At 41.8% G+C, this 20927-nt stretch overlaps 1 protein-coding gene across 1 annotated transcript; it reads right to left on the reverse strand.

Moving 5' to 3' along the window:
• Nucleotides 1-830: 830 nt before the first annotated feature.
• tfec (transcription factor EC) lies at nucleotides 831-12157 on the reverse strand (the record flags this gene model as incomplete). Its single annotated transcript, XM_080491880.1, is given in 10 exon segments — nucleotides 831-1852; nucleotides 3068-3215; nucleotides 4154-4229; nucleotides 4343-4399; nucleotides 5346-5391; nucleotides 7174-7275; nucleotides 8040-8294; nucleotides 11924-11999; nucleotides 12001-12029; nucleotides 12032-12157. Coding segments are annotated over 10 exon segments (1446 nt in total). The 3' UTR covers nucleotides 831-1321.
• Between the last annotated feature and the right edge of the window lie 8770 nt (nucleotides 12158-20927).

Consider the following 20927-nt stretch of genomic DNA (forward strand, 5'->3'; position numbering starts at 1 on the left):
CTGCGAACCTTTGCCAATGACAAAACAGTGTTCTTGCAGAATGCGAGGACACATCTGCTCCATTTGCTTATCTCAGAGGGAACTTTCTTGGATCTCGGCTAACAGCTCTCTTAGCAACTCTTTATCCCTCGCCATTATTCATCCTCAAGGGCTCATCAGCTCACAGTAGGCTCATCAGAATTATTACTCCTCCTCTACTTGTCTTTATTATCCAATTTCCCTCCTCTCGCTTCCTTTCTGCCACTCAATGCCAATCAGCCACCTTCGTAAGCCGGCGCTTCACCTTCTGCTCAACTTCTCAGTCTTTAGTGGCTTTTCTTAGCCCTGCTGTCCGATCTGGTCTCTTTTATGCCATAGTTCATGCTGAGACATGACTATCACTGATGTGTCAACAGGGGAGTTATTATTTGTTGTACTATATCACAAATGCGCCTTTGGGTGTGTGTAGCATTGAAGAACTAAAAAGCTGATGGGGATTTTTTCTTTATTCTCTGATCTTACTTTACTCGTAAATTCAAGTGTGTTGGCTTGACAAAGATGACAAAAAAAAACAGCGAGGAAAGAAATTTCATAAAGGCAACATGTATATAATATATATATCTTTTTATGAATATGTGGAATGAACATGTATAAATACAAAAAAAAAACCTCTTTTGAAACAAAAACATTAAAAAGACATTTAAAAGGCATAGCTAAGAACATGTTAAGCATTGAGGTGAGTCGATCAGTTACACATCATATCTTACTGAAATAAGGCACATCATACAATGCAACTGTCTGCAAATGGTTAAAATTCTCTTCTGGAGTAGTGGTATTTGCGTCTTAAAAAAAAAAAAAAAAAAGTACAGTTTAGGACAATTTTTCAGTGGTTGTTTTGTATATTTACAGTGTGTTTACTAAAAAAAAACAGTAGTCATTTACATTATGTACTCATAAATGTCTCCCTTTTTTATTACAAGGATGTTTCTGCTCTTTCTGGGAGACAGAGAAACATGATAATAGTCTATAGGTGGGATGTCCAGGGAACACTTCTGGGCCCAGTGAGCTTTAGAAAATGTCAGCTTTTTGAGACAATTGAGCTCCGACACCCACCTGATAAACAACAACTGATCACTTTATATACAAGAGGCACTTTGAGGTGTGCTGTCAGGGCTGTGAGCTGTCATTTAAATTACTTGCCACCCTGGAAGTGGTTGTAACTGTAAGCCCACCACTGTCAATCAGTCTTTTAAAGGTTCTCTGTGTGTGCCCTCCACCACTTGGACGGGGGATTATAGCCCTGTGAGGTGATAACAAGAGTCAGTCACAGAAGAGGGAACCCTTATAGGTCGTCACCCTCGGCGGAGCTGAAGCTGCTCCTGCGGCTGCTGTCCTTGGACGCGGCTCCGGGGGAGCCGGCGGAGAGGAGCGGATCAGTGCTGAACGGCGACAGCGGGTCGTCCATCAGGATCTCGTCCAGCCGGTGCTCCTCCTTGAGCGTGACGTTGAAGAAGTCTGTGAAGTGGGACAGCGGGTCGGAGAACGTGGTGCAGGCGTCGGCGCCGCCGATGTGATCCTGTGGCCCGCTGACCGTGGCGATGGACGGCACGCCGGCCACCACGGCTATCCTCTGGAGGTAGTCACTGTTGGGGTCCTCCTGATAGAGGGGCGGCTGCTGTGGTTGCTGGGCCTGGGGAGGCGATTGCTGCTGCTGCTGCTGCTGCTGCTGCTGCTGCTGCTGCTGCTGCTGCTGTTGCTGTTGCTGCTGCTGCTGCTGCTGCTGTTGTTTGAGGAGGTGGGAGGATAGTTCGACTGTACCCAAGGCTGTGGCCATGTTTGGGAGTCCATGTGCTCGTGCTTGGATCTCAAGTTCCTGGAATGCAAAGCAAAAATAAAATGTGAGGTTATGAACACTTTTGTGAGATAAACGCTCATCCTTTATCTGAATTAAGTATGTAAAAATGTACTTTCCTCTCTTGCAAACTACTTTGGAATTTTTACAGGGAGTGAGACTGAGACAGTCACCACCACACCTTATTTTTCACTCCTCCTCCACATACTGAGGTTAGGTTTTCGAGGTTTTAAAGTAAGAACATACGATCAGCACCCATCACAGTCATCATTAAGCCCTCCTAGACCTTTGTTCCGTGGCTTCTTATTGTCAGTGGTGGTCATTGATTCCTGGATTGGGTGGTCATAAGGTGATTACAGTCTTTGCACTTCTCATCATTGACGTAAACTGTGATAAACTGTGCAGCCTTGCACTGTCCTGTATGCATATATTAGTCATTACGCCCATTTCCCACTTGTGCTATCAGTATGTTTGTAATTTGCTTTGTTGTTTTTACTCATCAGTAGAAATAGTCGAAGGACCTTTTGTAAACTACATCTTAGTTCCCGGTGTTTCGTGTTTCGTGTGTGGTTGTGGTTGTGGTTGTGGCGGGGATGCATTGTTGAATAAAAAATACTGTGAGATTTAATCCATAAGAACAATGGGAGTTAATGAAATCGTTAAAAAAGCTAAATAAATTGTGTGAATATAATTTTTTAAAAATTCAAAAAATGGTTATTCCACATTTCAAATAGAAATGTTGCTTGTTCTACTAAAATTTCAAACTGGACATTTGAACTTCACTGGAACGCGTCACAAAGTTACTTCTGCAACTCTGTAAACAGCTTTGAATTTCAATGCCTAATGACAACTGGATGGTACTATCAGTGGGAAATCCTTAAAGATATTGAGATATTGGATCTTTGATTAGCTGTAGTTTCAAAATGTGATGATAAATAATAAAGTTTATGCCTTATAGGGACTTAATTCAGTCTTAAAGCTAAAATTGTAGCATTTGGAATAGCATAGTGAAGTATCGTAAAATTTGTATTTTTGCCATGTGAACACATGAAGAATTGGAAAAAAATGTTTTACCTGAAGCTCGTGCTAAAAATATGACTTTTATTGTTTAAACAACAGCATTTAGAATGATTCATGTCGCTTTCCTGTTAAAGTTATTGTCCTTTATTGTGGCGACTTTATTGTATTTTGTACTGAAAATGCACTAAACTCATTGGGACTATTGAATTGCATTACCTGGATCCTGAGGAGCAGCCTCCTGTTAGCCTGCTCCAGCTTCTTCTGCCGGCTCTCCAGCTCCCGAGCATGCTGCTGCTCCTTCTGCAGCCACCTTATGTACTCCACCGAGGCCTTCAGGATGGTGCCTTTGTTCCACCGCATGTCCCTGCAGAAAGGAAGAAAAAAAGTAAGATAACCTTTGTCACAGAACCCCCTGATGTGGGCAGAATATCCTCTGCAATGAAAAAAATATGGGGGGGAAAAAGTTTCAACAGAGGTTTCTTCCCTCTTTTTATAATATGTATAAGAAATGGCGATTTACACGGGGCAATTATTCATCCTTGGACATTACATGGGGACACAGAATGGGAAATTTAATAGAATAGTTAAGTAGCTATGTGGAAAGTCCATTCTTGTAGCTCCTTGTTCTGTAAAATTAATCCTCGAGTAAAAATAGGTGAGGGAGAATGAGCTAAGTAGGAAGGCGCGGAGAAAAATGGAGAATTGGACTCAAAGGTGCCAGAGTGCAAGTCATTCTTTTGCAGATGTTATTACTTTTTTAAAAAGGACAGGGGAGCTGTAGTAAAACTGTCCTTTTCCACACGAGTGAGACGTTGGTCTGATCGGCGCTAATAATCTCTTTTATCCCGTGTTAATGGCACGATGACAACGCTAACCTTCCATTTAAAATTGAAGCAAAGTTCAACCGCGGAAGATGGCCGCTGGATTTCAATTCAGTCCCCGCACTCCATCTGAATGTTCCAATTGTGCTTCAAACTTTGATTCAAATGGTGTGGCCCGCTTCTTTGCATTTGACCCTTTCCTCATCATTCATGCTTTAAGCTGAACTGCCGAGACCCAGCAAAGGGATGTACAACTCATAGAGTGGAGACGACAATGGAAGTTCAAGTGCACCCTTGAAATATGACGGAAATATGCTTGAGCACTCATTTGAATTCAATGAACGACGTTTCTGAGGGTCTTTGTGCCTTGAATTTAATACGCTTGGCCACCGCACAAGCTCAAGCAGTTGTTCCCGTGGCATTAATGGAAGCCCGAGCTGGGGCATTGTTCAGTAAATATATTTAGAATTTTGCTACTTACGGGTCATTCGACTTTGGTATGAGTGTCCCCAGTTCCTTAATCCTGTAGTTGATGTTGTATCTTCGCCTTCTTTCAACTGGGCCAAAGAAGAAGAAAAAAGAGCATTGTTGGTTACTGTGCTAAAGGCCAGATATAACTCATTCTCAGATGACAAACTGTGGGAGTTGAAAGGCACTCGGAGACACTTACTCAAGTTATGGTTGTCTTTTTTCTGTCTCTCTTTGGCCATCACCCTTGTGTCGTGTTCTGTCAAAAAAATAAATCACAAAAGGGGAACGGATGGATTAGCAACGCACACTCATTTAGAAACTGAAAGACAACAAAACAACACAGAAGCTCCAGTCAGAAGACGAACAATCAAGTTGCTTGGAGGGAAGTGCAGTGCCGGGGTCAGAATGTGACCTTTCCAGGCTTTAGCCTACAACACAGGCACAAGTTCGACCCTCTTACACGCACACGTACAACACATGCACACACTGAGCCCAGTTTATCCCCTCCAGCATGTCTGGAGCTCATTGTGGAAAAAAAAAAAAAAAAGTGGTGGGCACTTTTTAAACTACTTAATTTATAATTAAGACAGTTAAGTAAATTCATGAATCTGTCCCGGAGAAGAACGAGAATGCCAGGGCATCCATATTTGCATTCACGTTCTTCCAAATTACATAATGAGGGTCCTGAGATTGGATTTCCCAATTTGTCTGTTGATTCAATCAAGAACATTTCAGCTCTGTGTAACAGTCCATTGTCCTCTCCGACCACTGCTCAAACGAAACAGATCGCAATTTACTTATTTGCCCACCAGGGAGTGAAGAATTCATCAGACATCCTTTCTATTTCCTGAATCTATTAGTAATTTTTTGTCTGAAATGCACTGAAGGGTCCTTCATTTCTTTATTTTTTTTGGTCTAGTACGAGAAAATCAGTAACAAGCAAGACGGTTTGTACTCCAACAGAACTCATGGCTACATTAGTTTATATTGTTTGCTGACAAGTTGGCAGTTTTATCTTTCACTCATCTTCAATTCCTAAAAGAATGACTTTCACGTCAATATTGATTAATATTCAAACGCGTTTGTTCGCTTAGTTATTTTGTCAAGACTATGGTATGCGTTCATACCTGTGTATTCCCTTTTTACAGTGAGCTTTGTGGGGTTAGATGTGGGGCTCATTCCACCATTAGGGGCGTTCATACCTTGTTCACCCCCATAGACATCCAGCATGCTGCTACTGAGGGATACCTGGAGGGGAGAGAGAGAGGGGAAAGAAAGAGGAAGAGTCCGTCAGAGGTGAAGCGCATTTACATTTCAAACAAAGGACTTTCACACTTTTAGCAGAAGTCGCCAAACCAATAGTTGTTTTTAGCTGCTGTGTGGCTTTGTTTCACAGTGACAAGACTGACACAAGAGGCAAGTGGAGTGATCACAGCCTTGTGGAGGAGGCTGTCAGCCCCCAGGCTTCTGGGTATCTGGATCTCCCAGCAGGGAGCTGTAGTCCCACGTCTGCCACATCAGGTTAGGACAAACCCTCTTGCAGCACTCCTGAATGGTCGCCATGTTCAGTGTGCTCGCTCAGGATGCATGACAAAGGGTAAAAACAACTTAACAAGGATGTAACCTGGCTAGATGAGCCTCACTCATGACCCCCCCCCCCCCCCCCCCCAACCCAGACTCGCTGCTGCCCAGTAGCCTAATGGGACATTTTCAAAACCCCTCTAGTTGAAAGTGCCTCTAACACTGATGTCCTCTGTGTTGAAAATAGCATCCCATTAGATGAAAAGGCTAGTTGGGTCAACTGCTTGAACAGAGGCAAAACTGTTTTCCTACGGTCCTTTCTCGTCTGGGAAAGCATGCATCACTTGTGCAATAATAACCTCTTTTCACAGAGAAGGGACATGTCAAGATCTAGCGTGCTGGCACACATGTGTGTCTAATTCGCATTTGTGTATCTATGGGAAAATACTACAGAAGCCGCCGTGGAATCCAAGATGCGCACAGCCAATTTTACCCATGACACGTGTGTCAAATGTAACCACTAGACTGGTGAATGCGATAAGGCTGCGCGTCAAGATGTGATTCAGAGGGTGGGGGTGAGAGAAAAATGCCGACATTTCAGATTACTACAGTCTGTTTGGTTTGCACATGTGTATGTTTTTTTTTTCCCCTCATCTGAGCCGGTGGGACAAGAGGAGGGGGTTAAACGTGCAAATCCGAAATGAAAGATTGCAACAATTCCCCAACCACCACAATTGTAATCACTTCAATCCCTCTCCCGTCTGTGTTCCTGAATGTGTTGACACGGCGAAACGATGTGATGCATCGCGCTGTATGACTAATTAGGATGAATTGATCCATTTAAGCATGGTATCATTTCTGAACAAGCCCATGGGGAGTACATGCATTAGCCCCATCCAATGGCTCAGTAACTCACTCCAACAAAAATCTCTCACTCTTCGGCTTTCTGTTGCGCTTCTGCCTTCTTTTGAAACTGACTGGTTTTTCCCATCCCTCCTCCTCCTCCTCTGCTCATCGTACGCTCCCCCTCATTCCTTCCTTGTCACAGTTTCTCTTGTGTTTTCCTCCGTGCCAGTTTATCTTTCTGTATGTATGTATGGACAAATTGATAATGTTGCTAACCACACAACTTCAGGTGTCTTCATGTTTTCTCCAAACAAACTTCTCCCTCTTGGTTGAGTCTTACAGTTTTTAAATTCCTCTCTCACCTGAAGTCCAGCTAATGTTTTTTTTTTTTTTTTTTTTTACTTAATCTGCTTTGGTAAACTTCTTTAGTAATGTGACAAATGTTGCTAAGCCCTAGTGAACTTTGACTTAGCTCTGGACTTAAGCTGACCTCAGACTGAGTCAGGTCCTCTTTTTCCCAAGCTCGTCATGCCTAAAAGGTTTGGTAAAGAAAGCTCACATTCAGCCTCCGAAGGCAAAAGTCATCTGTTCATTTTCTGTGGTTTTTCAAAAAAGTATTAGGACACAAACATTAAAGCAAGAGTTGATGGGAATCATACTTACATTGCTTTGCATTAAGATGTTAGGCTCCATGCAATCCAAGCCTCCATCGTTGAAGCCGGATTCAAGACTAATTAGGTCATCGATAACTTCATCCATTGGAAACTAAAAGAAAACAGTAATTTCAGGGTGCTTATGGACAAACGGACGTTTGTACCAGCATTTAAATCCTGTCCAAGTATTTTAAAATCTCATCATTCAAACCAAAATAGACATGAAACAGTGTGGGGGGCGGGGGTGGGGGGACCTTTGAGAGATTGATCCAGTAACTGACAAGTTCTCGCATCGCCATGATCTGAGGCGAGGAAAAACATGCATCTGTTACCAAACTAGTTTCCTTCTGTGGAAGGATTCTTTAATCAGAGCCTGCATGTCTGAAGTTATTGATGAGCACATCAGAGAGGGAAGAAGATCAATAATGGCATCACTTTGTTTAGATGATTAGTTGGAAGGAGCATGCGTCAAGATTCAGACTCGCAGTAGATACAAATTTGGTCGTTTAAACGTCTGAAGTATGCTGCATATCAACTATCCATCTCCACAAAGTACCAGCCATGATGTATTGCTCATAGTTAAAGACATTTTAAGAGTGATTATAGGCCATCTCTTTGAAGCAAACAAAAATAAACAGGGGATAAGGTTTTGAATGTAACAGTGATGAAAGGAAAACATTTCAAGCCTGTTGTAAAATGCACAAAAACATTTGACCCACAGGCCATGTGTATATCCTGGAGCCTGTGGTTCCAATTTTTTTTGTCGTCATTTCATTCTCTTTCAGACACCACAAGGCCCCATTTGGAGTTTTCTCAATTTCAGTTCCATATATTCATGATTCATTGTTCTTTTTTTTTTTTTTTCCTTCCACTCACCTCGCTGTCATGATTGGCCATTGTGAGCAGGGTGACCGGGCTGTTGGGGTTGCTGCCATCGCTCACGACGGGCATGTGTCCGTTCCTCATGATGGGCACGGTCCCCAGCGGCTGGCTGGGAGCGTGTGGATGTGGCACGGCGTGGCCCGATCCAGCCGAGGAGGCCAGCTTGGAGCCCAGCGTCAGGTACTGCTTTACCGGCTGATTCGGGCTTTGGTGGAGGTGAAATTTTGAGCTCTCCAGGTGGCTCTGTACCTAGAGGGGTCGGGGGGGGGGGGGAACGAAAAACACAGGAGTTCAGTTAGTTGACGAGAAATTCCAAAACAAATCTGAGATTGCGCATCGTTCATCATACGGCTGAAACAGGACTGACTCAGATGACATGCACAGCTGTCTGTTTCACCGAGACCGTCTCTCACGCAGTACACACATAGATTTTTTTTTTCTTGTGTTAGTCGCTTAAGCACTAATAGTTGACAAACTCTAGATAGTAATAAATTATGTAGATCATCATTTAGTAAATAAATAAGTCACATTTATAATTGAGGAAAATCTCTCTGTGAGAATGGGACTCATTCTCAGGCTGTGTGTCAAATAACTTGAAGGATTGTTTAAATTTAATTGTAGCATAAAGCTGATTCCTGACTAGTATTTGCCAATTAAATCCACCATATGAGCGGAGTCAACTGTAAAAACAAACAAAAACAACAGTCCGGTTACTTCAAGAATACAATTAAAACTATTAAAAGTAGGCAGCATTTCTCTCAGTTCTTACGTTCGAAGCTCTGGTTGCATCCCGCATTGTGTAGTAACTGCAGTCACTTAAGTGTGGCATTCTCAGAAAGGCAGATAATCTTCAGATTGTTTTTTTTTCTGGTGTAGCAGCAGGTCAACCTCAGGCATCCAGGTCTGTTGCTGCTGCTGCTGCTGCTATCCTGTTGATCTGATGACTGCTCAGTGAGTGTTTGTCTCTTGCAGTCCCCTACCAGTGACTTTTAAAGGGCCCTAACTGAACTAATTAGGCCCAAAGCTGGGCGTAAGCCTTTATGTTGCGTAGCATGATAATCACTTCAAACACAAAACTGTCAGATCATCCGGGGTTTGATCACTGCAGGATATCTGCCTTTAACGTCTATCACTAATTTGCTCGGACCGCCCCTTTCTGTTTGGCCGACCAATCGGCCGTCCCCTCCCAAAGTCCTCTGCTGGCTGCTCCAGGGGTTGTGGCAGCACAATTGACCCTTGTTCCCCAGTGAGGGTTTTAAATAACTCTTCTAATGCCATTTTTAACCAAGCCTTTTCATTCATTCACTGGTTTCAATACAAATAGTAAAGTATTGTCAGTTTCCCACTAAATAACTGCAGTAAAGTTATTATGAGCTTTTTCTCATTGTAAAATACGAGCTATTTTCAGAAAAGACAGCATCTCACCTAAATGCCTAACTTTCTTACTTGTCTGGTGCTCACAAAGGAGTCCACTGTTGTAACTCGCCTTATTAGTTTATGGCCTCCAGAGTATTTTGGGGAGCTCTTGGTATAAGAAATGTTTGGAGTGATTTTTGAATGCCTGTCTGGTGGTTAACAGCACCGATTTTTCTCACTTTCCCCCTAAATACCTTCTATCCACTGGTCAAATGCTCAAAAGAGCTCTTCTGAAGTGTTTTTTTTTTTTTTTTTTTTTTTTCCTCGCTAAATGGATGCTTTTTTTTCTGTGACTGACCACAGATAATCAATTGGACCTGCAAGATACTCTGATAAGCTGCAGTCCGGGTGGAGCAGCGGATTCAGTTGACTCTCTGCAATGTTACTTAACTGACTGAGGAAGCGAAACGTGACCGTAAAAATATCTGCTTCTCAAACGTTCTCATATTAAACCTGATGCAAATAGACCTGAGCAGGTGACAGGTGTCATTTTTGTGAGAGCACGCAAGGCAAGAAATAGAATTCAATCAAACAGTGGCTTTTACAAGTTTTGCAATAATGCTGCATTATAAAATGTTGGGAAAGCAGTCTCTCAATCATAGAGACTTTTAGTTGTAGCAACTTTGCAATTGGTCCAAAACTCAGCATTTACATTCCTCATGTCAGCGAGACGAGCCGGCCTTATTCACCACTCATCCACCTAACTAAGAAGAGGCTCATCACAATACTCAACTTGTCAATTCTGACTGAGAGCGCTTATACAACTTCTCCAGGCCAAACAAGATGCCAGTTGTTAGCCAATCAACATTTTTTTTTTTCTTTTTCTTTCCACTGCAGATGGCAAGAAGGATGCCATGACTGCGACACACCACATCTGCTTTGTGTGACAGCAGATTGTCCTGGTTTCACTTCGGCCTTCTCACTACTGTAAATGCCGGAGACACGCTTGTTATCCACTTAAGGGAATCTGATTAGATTTGAGAGGTAATGGTGCTTCAGTCACCAAGGCCAAGCTCCACAATGGCTGCCCTGTGCATGTGTGAAGTGGACATGGTGAAGATTATCAGTGCTCGCCATACACATGGGACAGGAATGAGATAAGAATCGGATCCATCAAGGCTCCAGTTTGAGATCGTTGTGACCATTTGGATGTTTCAAGACATCGGTTTTTCCTCCTTTTCAATACGACTACCAGCACCTGCTACTACACTTGAGCCTGTGTTTCACGTTACTGGTAAGGAAGAGGTCACAGGGGCAATTTCTATTTATATACAGTTGCAGTCATTAGTGCTGGCATGCAAACCTGTAGCAAAGCTGTGATGGCTCAGATGATTATTGAATTACTTGGCTTTATGAATGTCATTTTTGTTGGCAAGGTTGTCAAACAAATTCATAAATCACATACACTGTATTTGTTCCCCTCGAAGGTCCCGTTACAGGATATCAACGTGTCTTATCAGATGAGCTGCAGATTTAAACAGCCAAATAAATATGTCAGAACAAAACTACACCCTGAGTTGAGACACATAAACCATCTTTGTCTTTTTCTTTTTTTTTTTCAATTCAATGTCCCTTCACTTTTTTTAAAAACACTGAAAAAAGAAACCATCTCAAATCCAAATCGTAATCAAGAAGTATACATTATAACCTAAGCTCACAGTTTCTTTCAAAACAAACAAGGCAAACTGACACAAAACCCAACACACAACCCAACTGTTATCACTTAAAGTCCAGTTTGATGTGTTTCTTAAAGCATTATTTCCCCAGGACTTACTTGTGAGATACACGTAATCGTCATTTACCTTGCAGTCTCTAGTCCCACTGCATTCTTGCTTTAAAATCCCCATCGTAGCAGACATGCAGAGGTTTTCTTCTTAATAGAAAAGCCCTTCCCTAACCCAGTTTCAATCTTGCCCAAGTTCTCCTTTCACTTCAGAAAAATCCAACAACTTATGAAACACTGAGCGATGTTGACATTAGCTGGTTTTAGATATGATGGACAAAACCTCGGAGGAGATTTGGATTCATTTCTGCAAAAAATGCTGAGTTTTTACGGCAAGTTGACATATTTCCAGAATGCAGAGTTGCAATGTTTGATAATTGTTCATCTCGAATCTTTGGAGATAAGATGAAAGTGGAACAAAAAAGCCTCCACAGTCATGCTTACTGTATTTTTTTGCTGAGACTGCTCACCAGTAAATAGCTGTAACCACCCATTAGATTGCGAAATGTGTGGGAAGATAAGGCAGGGATAGTGAACTGATCACAAAAAATTGCATTCCACGGTGGCTATTCATTTATTCTGGTTGCAAGTGCATGCCTTTTTTTTTTTCTTCTCTTTTTTTTTTTTCTTAAGGGCGCACAGTCTATCAAGCGTGCAGCCATAGTTAGACACGCATATGCCTCTTCGCGCCTGGTCCTTCACAGATTTCTGTGGCTTTGAGAGAAGTGGTTGCTCCTACCTGCAGAAGCTGGATCTCTGTCAGGGTGATCACTTTGACCACACAACAGCGGCTCATGGCTCTCCAGAGTGGCAGTCTCCCACCACAGGAGCCACAGAGTCTTACAGAAGAAGTGCAACTGTCACAGCCCTGGCAATGTCTCACACCCAGACAGGGGGTGAAGAAGAGGAAGAAAAAGAGAGGTGCTGCAGCCTCCTTCCTGAGGTTTTGCAGAAATATCAGAAAGGAAGGCATGACACATCAGCTTATTTTGGAGCCGCACGGGCCGTTTCCTGTGTGAGTGTTTTTGGTCAGGAAAAGACCTGACAGCGGCAGAAATACAGATGGCAGTTAGGAGGCTCGGGAGTGTGCGTACATCGGCGTAATAAGTTGACAGAATGTGAGTTCCTGCTTGTGGATCGCTGTGCTTTCCTGCCTGCAGAACATCCAGCCCAGCTCAGCACATTCTCCCAGGTTATCTTCATGACACCCACTTCCCCTGGAAGGCTTTTCAACCACCAAATCTACAGTCACACTTTTGCCACTGAAATCTCTGCAAGTGTGCAAATAGGCTGCAGCACACTTGTACACTCAGCGGAACTTGTCACCCCCACCCCCCCACCCCCCCGTCACTATCAGGCCAAAACAGCGGCCAGTACAGCCCTTCCCAGAAGGAGAAGTCCCATGCACAGCAAAATTGAAAGCCAACATTGAAAGTCCCCCTTGTTGAATCAGACTTTTATTATGAAAGTAATAAACAACTCGATAAGTTAAAAAAAAAAAAAAAAAAAAAAAAGGTTCACAAAGTCAAAACAGTCAAAAAAAAAAGTGTTTTGTTTTTCTGCAAGGCTTTCACCAACAAAAGTTTTAACTTTCCAAAATATGGCTGTCTTCGAGTGCTGCATGTCTTAAACTGCATTTCTGCTATCACAAACCGACAGGGGTTGTTCAGCAGATTAACTCCTGGTGAATGTCCCTCCACTCAAACACTGTGAAACTATACAGCAATCAAAACAATCTGACAAATCCTATTGTTATTGACAAAGCCTTACTATGACCTTCAAAATGTGTCTGTGTTGTCATTTATTCTAGTCAATATTCATTCATTACTGCATGACACTACAGCTGGCCTAGCTTCACTCTCCACAGCACCCATGTAGGTCCACATCTGGTCAGTGTGGCAGTATGGAGAGTAAAGAATCCTCCTGGTTGGATGTGTCTATTAGACCTCCAATAGAAAGTGACTTCCACCTCAGCTGGCTGCTTTCTATGTTAAAGTATAGCAATTCAACTTTCAGTATCTCCCAGATGGCCGAGCTCCTCACTCTTATTTCCGCTTGTATCCATGATTTCATGACTGTAGGGGAAGGTGAGGGTTTACAACTCAAGATTCTCTCTTGATCCAATCTAATAAACATTTGACTCATTCAGCAGCCTTGAGAATCAAAGGAAATTGAATCCATCACAACAAATGGAATCCCACTAATTAACTTTAAATCAAGCGCCAATAAAGTTAAATAAAGTTTTAAAGGAAAACGTAACATGGAAACACTTGATAAGTGATTTTATAACACTGAGAATCCTATTCTTACAACTATATTAGCAGATAATAAACAATAAGGATGTATTATGTACTATTATGTATCTCTGTCAGTTACACTGAAACACTGAAAGTGTGTGAGTGTGTGTGTGTGTGTGGGTGTGGGTGTGGGGGGGTGTTTTCTCTCCCTTCTTTGCAACTTCACCATCACCCCATGTGGATATTTGTCTACTTTTTTTGTTTATTTGATGTTCGCTGTGCGTACACTCTATCAGATCCACCCAAATTCCTGGCTGGCCATTTTTGGCTCATCTCGGGGCAAGCCACAAATGCTCACCTTTGTTAGTCCCCCTGCATGGCATGTTTTAAACATCAGGGACTTCCTGTAAGACCTGGCCTGCTTCTGAGACAACACTTCAAAGTGCAGCTCCCACATCTGAGGACTGTTTTATCCTGCTAGAAAAGGAATGCATAATGGACACAGCACCACTGCACTTTTAATGATTCACATATGAATTAAATATTACGGCTATTTTAACTGGATTACACGTGAAACTGTGTGCGGACTGTGTGAAACCGTGTGTGCTTGTTACCTTGATGAAATATTGAGTTTATGAAAATGCCTTACTTGGGCAGTGCTGTAAAAATAATTAAAATGTGCAGTTAATGTAAAGAAACCCTGCTGTAAAGTGAAATGGAGGCTGCGAGTGGCGCTATAACTAAAACAATCTTGAAACTTCAATATTAAATCTATCACTAAAAACAAGAGTCTCAGAGAGAATTTCAATGTCCTGTGTCATTAAATATTTGTTCAGCACCGTTAGTCCTTAAAACCCCAGTTCTGGCGGAAAACACAAAAACAGCCACTTGTTATAGGGTCATAGTTGTTTAATTGTCCCATATATAAATGTATGTGCTATTATTTATTATATTCCAATAAGGCGGTCTGAGTAACTAGATCTGCCTCACAGTTATACTTTGTAAATACAGCAAACAGAATTCTGCACACACATACATTTAATGATGCAGAAAGGACCCTCGAGCATCAGCATTATTATGAGAACATTCAGAGGTGTAGTCCGGCTGGGCCTTGGGAATTTCCTCTAAACGTCCAAAAAAATACATTTGAAACTAATTGGTGATTCAAATTTGTCTTTGTCATGTGATTGACGGTTGACTTTGTCAAAGATGTAACCTGAGTTCAACTGGGATCAACGCCTGCTACACTGAGTTACATTAACCAGCGTAGAAAATCAGCGAATGAGTGTATGGATAATACTCTATGTATCTTTTCTTTTCTTTTTCTTCTCTCTCTCTCTCTCTCTCTCTCTCTCTCTCTCTCTCTCTCTCTCTCTCACCCTTTTTTTTTTTGTTTAGCTTTTTTTGTTTTTACAATTCACAGATAAACCCTTGAACTCACTTTAAACACTTAGGGACGACACACTGGTGCAATGCAGCCTGCCTTCTCGTTCATGAGCAGATGTAATTACTCGAAATGGAATAACATGATTTTTGCTGCTAAATCAGTTAGTGTACATCACATCTGCGGGCAGTGAAAAGGAACCTGTTCACAGGAACACCTGGGAGGCTGTTGACCCTCTGCATGCCTGCATACATGAACACACACACTGTGTCTCTGAGACGCACACACACACACAAGCACTTATGCAACTTCGCTTCATACTTGTCCTTCTCAATGTCTCATTGTGGGCCTGCATGTACAGTTTGCTACCTAAACGAATAAGTATGTCCAGTCTGTCACTAATTGTTTATACTGTAACCTCTGGCATGTAGTACTGTCGGTCAAAAGAAGGTTCAATACGCGAGGTATACTTTGGCAAACAAAATGCAAGTTATGTTGTTCTTTCTGGAGTGTTCATGCTTTTTTATGATTGGCCGGTATTTATCAGAAAACACTCTGATGCGCTCATGTGCTGCATTATTACCCATTTTAATAATATCAAGCAATTTCCTTCTCCTTGTACATCCTCCATTATTCTTGTTCTTTGTATTATTCTTTTCATAAGCATTCATCCAACTTATAGTTGCTTTGGGCACAAGCATACATGCATACAAAGGCCCTCCAACCCTGAATTAAACTGAGGATACTCTCAGAACGAGTGCAAACCAATCCTCCTCTCATTATTTAATCACCTCTCATCTGAAATTCATCATACCAGTATGTGTATTTGTAGTGTTTAAGTGGGTGTGTATGATTCTGTCCTGCCAATGCCATCTTTATCATTATTATTCTTCATTCTGTCATGACCTTTCTAGTTTTATTCCTGTAGCCTGATGAGAAGCACTTTTGAAAAGTTTAGGTCAAAGCATGTTCAATACTAACAGGTTGATCTTTGGTTTCTGCCTTTCCTTCCATCTGCACCTTTCACTTCTCACTACTAACGTTGTTTTCAACCACATTTCCTCTAAATGTCCTATATTCTCTAGTGCGGCGTCAGCCTGGTGTAAGTTCATTCCAGAATCAGTCAAACCTTCAGTGTACTTTGCGTTTTGCCGTCTTCTTTGTAGGACAGTGTAATGCTATTGACAAAAAAAGGAAAGGAGGGTAAACTGCTGTGTGTTGTTCTTAAAGCTCAATCTCATTCTGGACCCTCACTGTCCACTGAGCTCGAACGGGACGGTCCGGTGTGCAGCGCTGCTTCACCGAATGATGTCGGAAAGCAGAAGTGTAATCTTTAATCTCACTTTGGCAGCGAGTGAAAGAAGTCCCGGTGAGCTCCAACTATCACCGGTAAGAGGAAGTACAATCACAGTTATGCACATGATGTGGTTCGAGGCGGGTCTTTTTATTTTAACTTCTCAATGTAGTCTGAAAACAACTTCTAACTGTACTTCGGTTGGCCTGTTACTGGGAGCCCTCACGGAGCAATGTGGGTAGAAGTAAGTGCTACCGAGGCGTTTGATCTGTTCGCTCGGCACAGTCTCCGACCTCCGCTCAGACTCTCTGTCCTCTGAACCACCTGTCTGTCTGTCTGGAGCTGAAAAGAGGACGGCTGGGAACCGCGTCTACGCCGGGCTGACTGACATCAGATATTCACAAATTCTCATGCAGGAGCAGAAATCAGCAGGTTTTTTTGTTTTTCTTTTTTTTTGTGTTTGTGTTTTTTTATTTGAATCATTTTTGACGGATTTGTGTAGAAACACCTGAAAGTAAAACGTGTCCGAACTGTCATTACAATAGTGTTAACATTTACAAGCTACAGATAGCAGAAGATAAAAAGAGCTGTTGTTTGATATAACAGCAGTCGAGATGATCGAGGAGCACATAAATCTGAATTAATATCCACATTTTGTTTAAAAAAAAAAGTCTTCATTCAAAACTTGACCTTGAAAGCCAATGCCAGCTCGTATCATTGTATATTACGTAAGCAGCTCCACAACTTAATCTAAACCCTTATCAAATCATTGCAATAAAACAATTCAGATGAGCTTCTGGAAAGACTTGTTCCTCGTGTAACATATCAAATAAAATGTCTAATATAGTTCAGGTGATGTTCCACTTGGAAACAGAGAGTAAGGAGAAGAGTCAATAATGGAAATCTGTATTACAAACCAGAATATTCTTGGAAAACTATTCGAGGAAAGCCGTTGTCGCAAGTTTTTAATCTTGTAATAGGTAAGCTAATACCGACTGACCCATTTGCTATGGAAACATTTGACAGCGTGACGTAAAAGTAATATTAGACCTCTGTGACTGCTCATGTCGGGAATACATCAGCCATATTAGCATGGGAAAAACTCAACTGCATTATATTGCGTTAGATAACCATTATCCCCAGTAGCTTGTTCATACTTTCTTGTGAAGTACACGCCTATCACCTGTTTCACAGAGATGCCGCTGTGTTGGAACACATCGTCATTATTCCTGACAGTAACAGTAAGTCACCACTGACATTAACTGAACTGTTTCCCCCTTTTTTTTTTTTCTCTTCACGTTCCGAGTTTTAAGAACAAGCTCTGTCTGCTGTCATTCCCTTTACGACTTGCCATAATTTTCCTTTTGTCTCCCGTGTAGGAAGTCCGCACATGGGCATGTACTGTAGGTAGTCAAACACGCTTCACGATGCATGCAACGGGTTGATGCGAGTCCATTATGTAGATGTGCCTTGCAGTGGTTGGCAGTCGGGTCCTGACACACTTGTGTAGGCCGCAGGCTTTTCTTATGGTTGTCAACATGTCAAAAAAAAAAGAAATCATATTAGGGGCTGCACTACAGTGTAGTGGTTAGTCCACTCACTTCACAGCGAGTCATCTCTGGGTAGAAGCCTTTCTGTGTGACTGTGCATGTCCTCCCCATGTGTATGTGAGTTTTCTCACGATACTCCACTTTCCTACTATAGTTCTCAACATGTCTTTGAGTTAAAATGGTTATTTTAATCTGTCCATAAGGTATGAAAAGAGTGTTTGTATGTCATTATTAAAGGTAAAGTGCTATAGATGATGAATGGATCTAATACTGCAGCAGTTCCTGTGTTACTTCAACTTCACCTCAGGATGCAGAGAGTCTTGTTGTAGTTTTTATATTTCGTGAAAAAGCAAAAAAAACCAAAGATTCTCATACAAAACTAGAAAGATCAATAGCAATTCACCAGAAGTGAGATCTTTGCCTGAAAGATCGAAATGCGTCATGTTTCGGTGCAGCTCTGTGGACCTTTGAAGTCTAACATGGCATCAAAAAGAAAATCCCACTGTCCCCCGCGAAAATAGAGTGCATTTGTGGGCTAAATTTGCAGTCCACTTTTCAAAAGCTTTTTGGTAGACATATATTGATTAGTCAACCCTCCACCCCCAGTCCTTAACTTGATTGTGGGAAATTAAATAATGCAATAGCTGTTTAATGAGAACTAAGCAGAAAATTAAATCAACTTTGACCTTACCCGAACTAATAATATATGGTTTGTGCTGCAGACAAAGGGCTGTTTGTTTGCTCTGTCTAGCTATCTTTGTGTCCCTGCCGTTTGAACGAATAAGCTGCTGTGACGGAGGGAGGAGTACCAGTGCGTTTCTTCTCAGCAAGACAGGAAGAAGAAATAAAAAGGAAGTGCAAGCAGCGTGCAGATACTGATCTGCCTTTACTTCACATCACCACCCATCAAGCTTAATATCCTCATTCCCGTAAAGACTGGGATCTCTGCTGGCCAATGACGTGAGAAAGTCTGACACAATATTCGCAACTTTTCACTTCAAGTATTCAGCCCGACTACGTGCAGGGAGGATACGGACGTCCGCTTTTCTTTTTTTCTCCCCTATTTTGAATGAAATCATTATTATTTTTACTTCCTAAATCTACTTTCCTCCCTGTTTGATTGGGTTACTCCCCCAGCTGCCCTCTCACATCACTCCAGTTGCTCGTCTGGGGTAAATTGAGTAATTAGCTTTGCCTGAGTTCAATTTCTATTCCCCATCATTTAGGTACTGCCAGCGCCAAGCGTGTCACATAGTCACTGCCAACCTTTCTTTTGTAGACAACAATGCACCTCCTTCACTGCACATGTCAGCCTTTTATCAAATAAGGATTACCGAAAGCTAAAAGTTCACCAACTTTTGACTTGAATGACTTGAACCTTTTTTTCATCCATCCATCCATCTTCTTTCCCGCTTATCCAGTTCAGGGCCGTGGGGCGCTGGAGCCATTCCCAGCATACTGTGGGCGAGGGCAGGACACACCCTGGAAGGGTCGCCAGCCTGTCACAGGGACCTTCAACCATTTTTATATCTGCTTATATGAACCTACTCTGTTGAGTTACTCTGGAAAATGGTTTTAATTCTTAAGGCTTCTAAGTATACAATACTGCTTCACGATACAGTGTGTATGGTTACATAGTGGGTTAGGCTTTCATAAGACAACAAAGTTGCTTCTCCCAAGACATCAGATAATTTGCCTTGATTTTTACACGTTACACTTAAAGTTATAAAAGTAGGACCTTTTAAATGTTTTGAAAGTAGCACCCCTCTTTTTGCAAAGGGTTTTAATGGTGTGTGTGTGTGTGTGTGTGTCCGTTTGATGTCCCCATCACTGCAATCCTGTATTATGACATTTCACTTATTGATGGTATACTTTGTGTGTTTTATGTTCTTTTTGTGAAGCACTCGATCTCACATTAAGACAAATGCTGTGTTGTTGTGGGGGACAAGTTTAAAAACGCACAGAAAAAGTTAGCTTTTGCAGAATGACGCATGATTATTGTCCTTAGAAATTAAATAAGAGCTGTAATGCAATGGGAAACCTTAGCATTTTTGTATTTTTCCATTTTAATGTTGTCACGACCGCCCTAATGCGTCTCTTTTAAAGGGTTTTTACCACTTATTTCCAGAACAGGAATTCACTCTGCTTTGAATAATAGGTTGTGTCTCATTTGTTTGTCTAACAAAAAAAAAAGAAAAGATTCTTTAAATGATGTATTTCACTCAATAGATAACCCAAAATCTGTCAATATTTCAATACAGGAAGGATTTAGTCCCCATAACTCATTCTGTGGGATAAAAATCAGATGTAAGTAAATAATGTAAACAATATTTCTATTATATTGCCATTCCTGTGAGCTGAATCAAAGCATGCTGTCTGAAATCCGTGCATGCGCTGGAGTTAGTGTGTTCTCCTTGCTCTCTTCTGCTCCCACCAGTGCCCATGTCCAAGCATGTGTTGCATTTATTCGACTTATGTGTTGATAATGCTTGTATGAACTAAAACGAATGGTGCTTTGCTCTGTTTTTTGTTTTTTTTCCCCCTGCCGTCTGTGAAGTCTTTGCAAGGACAAATCTCCCCAAAGAACCAAAATGGACCGTGAAACCTTGTTGTGATTGCATGTTTTCAGACACGCCTGATCACTGTCGCATTGTCGTATTTGACCGACACGACCCTCCCCTCCACGGCACTAAGGCATGCGGTAATCCAACAAAGACTGTCGCAAAGGCAGGGTGCAGGACAGTTTTCATCACAGAACAAAGAAACATCCCACATATTCACACCTCTAGGCGACTGTTGGAAATAAAACCAAAAACCCATGCATGCAGGGGAAGAAACTTGAAAACTCCACACAGACTGGCCCTTTACCAGACTCAAACTGGGGATGTCTCACTGTGAGACAGCGCTCTAAAAACTACACCACCGTGACGCGATTGGCGATAATGAATCACAGGGTATTTCTGTTTAGATCTCGAAGCTAAGCGTTTCCAACCGTAGTTCATTCAACCAACTGTGCTTAAAAAAGAAAAAAAACTGGGAATTAAAAAAAAAGTTATGTGAAATGTGGAGAAAATCCGAATAGGATTTGCAGTTAGTAACGTAAATACTTTGATCTTTAATGTGTTTGAACTCTCCGAGGAAAGTTAACACGGCATTAATGTGCGTGCGTGTGTAAGCATTTTAAACCGAGCTCCGCCAAAGCAAATGGTCTCCATTCATTCTTCCCTCTTTTTTTTCTTTTTTTTTTTCTTCCCCCTCTTTTGTACCCTTGCCTTCTT

Source organism: Lipophrys pholis (assembly GCF_963383615.2).
Source record: "Lipophrys pholis genome assembly, chromosome: 22".
In the NCBI taxonomy this organism is placed as follows: Eukaryota; Metazoa; Chordata; class Actinopteri; order Blenniiformes; family Blenniidae; genus Lipophrys; species Lipophrys pholis.